The 6,622-nt window shown below is 40.0% G+C and overlaps 1 protein-coding gene across 1 annotated transcript in view; it reads right to left on the bottom strand.

Moving 5' to 3' along the window:
* The window catches only part of Gpc6 (glypican 6), a 1,049,521-nt gene that overhangs the window by 781,752 nt on the left and 261,147 nt on the right, over window positions 1-6,622 (bottom strand). Inside the window, exon 2 of the mRNA XM_031362978.1 lies at window positions 1,467-1,625. Coding sequence (XP_031218838.1) covers window positions 1,467-1,625 — 159 coding nt within the window. The remainder of the gene's footprint in view (window positions 1-1,466; window positions 1,626-6,622) is intronic.

The following is a 6,622-nucleotide window of genomic DNA, read 5'->3' as shown; positions in this document are numbered from 1 at the left end:
GCAGCAGCAGCAGATCTCACTCGGCTGCAGAAGCAGCAGCAGCAGCAGATCTCACTCGGCTGCAGAAGTAGCAGCAGCAGCAGCTCTCATCAAGCTGCTTTCTGCAATGAAGGACAAGAGAACTCAATGTGTAATGATGAATTGTGAATGTCACTGGACTTGTAATCTGTCAATCAAGGGCTAGGACTCCCTTGTTGGATTCAAGTGAAAACATTCACAGTATCACACCTAAATAAGGAGTTGCTTTCACATCTATGATAGATAACGTTATCCATAAGGCAAGAGTGAAGACCAAGATGGTGCTGGAATACTCCTGCAGAGAGGATGAAGCGTCACCAGCATGTAAAAGTCACACAAACATGAGTACATCCATGAACCATGTATAAACATGAGTGCATCCATGTACCATGTATAAACATGAGTGCATCCATGTACCATATATACATATGTATATATATATGTATTATATATATATATGAATATGAATATATATTTATGAATACAATACTTGGAGAAGCAATTTGAGAAACAATAGTGTTCCAATAATAGTATAAAGTAGCCATAAAATAAACTGACTTAACTACTATAGAAAAGAATTATTTCCTAACTGAATCTGTGGAGCTCTGACTGAAGGGAGTGAAGTGAATGACCTTTTGACCTTGGGCAAGTGAACATGTGCAATGCGAAGTGAGGAAGCCTTGTACAAGTTGCACAGCTGGTTCACAATGATTGAGAGCATAATGCACACATTTCTTAACCAATCCATCCCTAAACATACACTTCAGTTATTAAGCTTTTGTTAAAATTCAGATGGTATTGGAATATTTTTCGAGTTCTTGATTAGAAAGTCAAGTGGAAATTATAGCCTAAACTGTCCTCACCCTTCGTGTTTCTAACCCAAAAATATTACTTAAAATATGAACACAAATCTGCTTACTTATGATCTGAAATTGAAAGGAGCGTCAAAAGACATTATGAAGTGCACCACACTGCGGCTGTACAGAGGGTGGAGTGGGTCACACTAGTGCGTGGGGAACACCCAGATTCCAAGACCCTGCCACTGCCTTTCCCAAGAGTCTGTCCTCTTAAAAAAGACACAGCGGTGCAAACACTTTTAAGTGACAAGATATTTCTAATGAAACTTCCCACTTGAAAAACTGAAGATAAGTTAAACTAAAGGAAACCTTAAATCGAGATCAGCCAAAGAATGAAATAGTGCCCTTCATTTTGCTGAGCAATCTCACAGGCAGGAGACCAACATAAAATAGCTTTGTTCACTCGGACTGTCATTATATGACATCATTATAAATAGTATACTTTCTAGAATGTCCGGGCCTTTCCTAGACACAGACAACACAGTACATGTTTGCAAAGAAATGGAGTCCTCTCTCTTAAAAATGCTTTTTTCTAATACAGCAAATTATCGCATAAAAACATCACGGTGAAGAGAACCCAGCTGTGCCTACCATCAAATTTCTTGTGCCTTGACACAAACGTGGTCCGCACAAAATGGCTTGTCTCTTCTACGAGGTTTTCAAACTCCAGTTTACTCTGTTGGCTTAGCTTGTCTTCCATCTCTGCGGTGCAGCACGTATATTCCTGAGGGCAGATGCGTAAGTGCTCCCCTGCGAGGAGAAGAGAGGAGACATCATGACAAAATGTCAAGGACCTTAGCTACACTTGGGAGACTTGATTCAAATGCTGGGGGCACCTGTCCCATCCCCTCCTTAGCCATCTGCCTGGACCCAATCTAGAAGTCAGCATCTGTGCTGCTTTCCAACCCCAAGGCCCCTGAGGCTTGAGTCAAGCCTAACATTTGCTCTCAGTTCTCACCACTTAACTAACTGCAGGTGTGTAGAAGCTCTCAAAACACCTGTTTGGGTTTTTGTTTTTTCCTGCTGTTATTCAAAATGTACCAACTGACACTAAGTGACAAGAGTTATGAGAGTCTTAAGTGTGCTCGTCTTTGGAAATGTCAAGGCGGGTTATGACGCTGAGTCCCATCACCATGATCTGTTAGGCAGCAGGGGCAGGAGATGGTGCTATAGATACCCGTGTGTGCTTGCCTGGTGGGCTGTGGGATATGGAAGTGAGAGGAAGAATGCTTTTAAGGGTGGTCTCTTGTGTCACACATTCTTCAGTTGGCATTTTTGTCAGATATATCCATCCTGGAAAGGAAAAGCCACTGATGGGTTTAACTGATTCTCATATCATACTGAAACCTACAATTAAAGGGATAAAGCCTTGTGCTTGATGTTCCAGGTAGATGCTAGGCCACTTCTCTGACTTTGATTTGACATTACCTTGACATTAATGCTATGGCTTATCAGAAATGGTTTTATTACAAAGTCTAGGTGGAAGAAGGAAAATGGATTCAACGTATCTGCTATAAAACCAAAATTCACACCCAGATGTGAATGTTTAATGTTATGACAATTAAATTTATATGTGATGATAACAGGATAAATAAAAGTTTCTTACAGCACAGTGTGAAATGGAGAGTGTCTCACACTCCCACAAGCCTTTTGATACTTATGAAATATGACTGGGGTGGCACATTTTTTCACGCTTACATATTTTTAAATATCTATCTATCTATTTATTTATTTATTTCCTTCCTGTCCTCCCACTTCCACCCTTACAAATCCTTTCCCCTCATTGTCCCCTCCATTTCTCCTCAGAGAAGGGGAAACCCCCTTTCGGTATCACCTCCCCCTGGGATATTGAGTCACAATAGGAAAAGAAAGAGAGTTTTCTGACCTAGTTTACATATTAAAGGTAGCATTTATGTGACTTCCAAGATGGTCTGAGACCATTGAAACCACACATAATTTTATAACCAAAAAAATTTAAGGGAAACCTATCACCCTTGAGAGTAAAACACTTCCAATTCAGGTTCATAGCTCCCTAGTAGGAGCAAGAATTTGTTAGAAACAGATACATTGGGCAACATTACTGTTTGATTTCCTATATGTTTTAAATAGTTCATAATACACTTTTGAAGTTGTTCCTGAAAAAGTAGTAGTTCTTGGATGTCCTGGAGGGAGAGACTGGCTTAGGTAATAAGAAAAAGGAGCCATGACAGTCACAAGTCATTCTGGTGCTGGTACCCTTCGATTGTCCCCAAACCACCTCACAGAACTCCATTCTCCAATATGATTATTCGAAGGCCACAACAAAATAGGCCAGGCAGGGCCGCTCCAGTTACCTCATCTGAGCTTAGACAACAAGGTCACTGTGCTATTAGAAAAGGCCTACCACTCCTGTTTGTTCCCCTGGAGCGCCACATTTTCTCCTTATGTTTGTTAGTCACTGCTTTTATGGATCTTCCTGCCAAGGAATCAATTTGAAGGAAATGAGCATACTTTTGAGACACATCCTTGTCTCCATGAACCATCCAGTTCCTCAATGAAAAGTCAATGAAGGTTCTTAGGTAGAGGAAGCTACAGGTCTAACCACACATGAGTGCATATGTGCATGGGAGCATGCACTTCACACACATGCAAACACAGATAAATGTGAGGAGCTCATGAAAACTTGCTCTGCTCTGAGGACACTTTGGGTAAAGGGGTACGTGAGTGCTCTCCTTTCATGTCCTCTATGCTAAACCAAGTTGAACCCCTGCTTCTGTAGATCTGGTAAATACAGCTGGGAAAATATCGAAGAACAATATTGTGTGTTATAATGAAGCCTTATGAAATTCAAATTCAAGTCAGTAGACAAAATGCCAACCACACACCACAGATGAAGGTAAACTTTGCATCATTTCATTGACTCTATCAACATTAGGATGCTATGAAGGTAGTTCCAACACAGAATGCACAGGCTGAAATAACACAATTATTTACCTCCCTCTGATCATGCGCAAAGCTTGTTCACCATACGAAGAAACTAGATCTAACCCATGCCATGGAAACTTTTCTCTGCTGGAGTAATTTGAACACTGGGGAGTATTTCATGTAATAGTGGTAATTTCAAAGTTACAAGTTATAAAGAAAGAAAACAAATGGTCTTTAAGGATTCTCAATCACTTTTTATGAAATTGCCTTTGATTCTCTATAACATATCTGATATATAAATAGATATACAGTTTCTCTAAATCAGAGAGTAAATAGACACATCAGGGCATGATCTTTATAACAAAAAGCAGCATAAGAGGCCACAGATGAAGAAAATGCACATCTAAAACTTTATATTGATTGACAAATTGTATGTAAAAATGACTACATAGTTTCATGCTACAAGATGAAACTCAAGCATAGCCAAGAGAGATGGCAGAAGTTGACACATCTTGGGGAAGTTAATGTCAGAGAAATCTTGATTTTTTTTTTTTTTTTTGGTCTTTGAATTTTTGAATTTCTCTTAAGTAAATAAGCTAATATTTAGATATGGAAGAAGGAATCTCCAAGAGAACCCTGCAAAATGAACTCCAAGGCATGCAGTTAGATCTTAAATAGTCCTTAAAAGATCAGGCTATCCCTCCTATGTGCGTCCCCTTCAATTATGTCAGTTTTTACAATATCTCTTCCCCAAAGCCAGCGCAGATGCTCATTTCTACGCCAAGATGCTGTGGTGACAGCAGAAATTTGATCCTGGCAAATCCCACAGCCTCCAAACATGGCCCTGGGTCTGAAAACGGCCAAAATTAGACTTGGTGAATGGCAGGGTGGTTATGGGCGGCAGACAGCAGGGCCTCATTAGTCAAGTGAGCTAGCCCCTGCAGGTCTGCTACCACAAACTCGCTACACTCACAGGTGACAACCAGGGGACCTCAGAGTGTGAATCCCTAACAAGCAACAGAAATGATATGCCAGGAAGGACTTGTCTCAGGCTCCAGGCCACCACATTTTCAGATTTCCTAGACAATGAGAACCCTGAGAACAATTACTATCCATGTTCTTCCTAGGTGTCAGGCAAGAGATCAGGAGGTAAATTATTTAAAGATGGTGAGATGTTACAAAGTGCTGTGATTACTAAACCTCCAAGTGAGGTCTGACAGAAGGTGAGCATTTGCTTTGGATTTGGCCATCTTCAGACTCTGTCATCTAAGGAAAAGGATGAAGGGCTGCAAGATATTCTGGGCAAGGCTTAGCTTCAGTTTCTCATAGAGGAGATAGTTCAGTTTGGAGGTAACAGACCTGACCTGATAATAGTCTTCTAAAATTTATATACAACAACCAGATGTGCACAAGCAAAAGGAGCTGTCATTTTTTTAAGTGATGGGTTCCACTTTACTTCCATAAATTTAAATTTACCAAACACTTGCATGAATATTTTCTAAAATTCTTCTACTATAAATGTTCCTTCTATACATTTAAAGTCATCCATTGTTTAAGAACATTAATCAACATAATAACAAATATTCAAGCTAGTTTGAGAAAAACTAAATAAATTTTCTGCTTTTGAGGGTCTTATTTGAATCACTTCTATGACTGATTCCTGGTGAGGGCTTTGAATGCTGATTCATATGTTTCTAACATTTTCACTAAGAAATTTACAAAAAAGTACCCTTCTCAAAAATGGAATCAAGAAGTTAGTTTTTTAATTTGATTCCGAAATTACATAGGGAGAATTTCCAACATACTATCCTGGATATTACAGACAAATTGCTATACACCTTGTGTCTCCTTGGTATGCTGATTATCCTGTATCAGATTCTTAGGGCATCATGCCAACAATCACAAGAGGAGAAATTCTGCTCAGAATGGGCAAGAAAAAGACATACGGAATGAGCAGTAATTAGAGTCAGTAGGACAGAGGACAGACATCCTTCCTGCTCTGACATCTTATGTAGGCTCCATGGAGTGCTTATATTGCTAGTAAACTGTTCAATGCAGTCTCTCTCCACCCGGTTGCCCCTGCAGCAGGCAGGAGAGCTGGACATTAACCTATAGCAAGGCTAAGGAACACGATAGCAAACCCACAATGGTGCAAAGACAATTTAAATTTACAAGGCGGTATTGACGTGTGTAGGAAAGAGCGAAAGAGCACTTGTAGGAGGCAGATTGTATTTTCAGATTCAGACATATTACATCCTTTCAACGGCTTTAAATCCTTGCATGCCAGTGTTTCCCTTACAATTTAGTTCAGGAATAGCAAGAGAGAACTATAACAGAGCATGAACGAGCACAGAGGGGTCCAGCTTCATCCTAGATTCTGAAGCTTCTGTGTTCACATGTTGTACTGCTAACTAATGACAAGTAATAATTAAATGAAAGTATTTCATAATGCACTGTGATTCTCCTGCCTGCTGTGTTCACCAAAGTGTTCACACTGTACCTGTACTTGAAAATAAATAAAATGTTTCATGTTTCTCTGACCTACAATGGCATGGCCAGATTATTGAGATACTGGAAAAGTAATGGATGTGTCCTGGGCTATGGCACTTGGGAATTCAAATGAGGAGCTAGGAGGTGACATAAAGCCATTTTGAGAATGCAGTTAACACCTTTGAACAGCTGGTTTTCAGACGAGCATTACAATTAATAATGGAAGAAGAGTCTTAACCAAACCTGAGAACTGAGGTGTCATTGAAAACATTTTTTTTCCTCCAAGTTCCAGCCTCAGCTCTTGCCTCAGTCTTCAGGGTTCCAGCCTCAGCTCTTGCCTCAGTCTTCAGGGT

The sequence above is a fragment of the Mastomys coucha genome, unplaced genomic scaffold (assembly GCF_008632895.1).
Source record: "Mastomys coucha isolate ucsf_1 unplaced genomic scaffold, UCSF_Mcou_1 pScaffold9, whole genome shotgun sequence".
Classification (NCBI taxonomy): Eukaryota; Metazoa; Chordata; class Mammalia; order Rodentia; family Muridae; genus Mastomys; species Mastomys coucha.
Note: the sequence above shows the minus strand (reverse complement) of the source record. Positions and strands in the feature narration are given on the sequence as shown.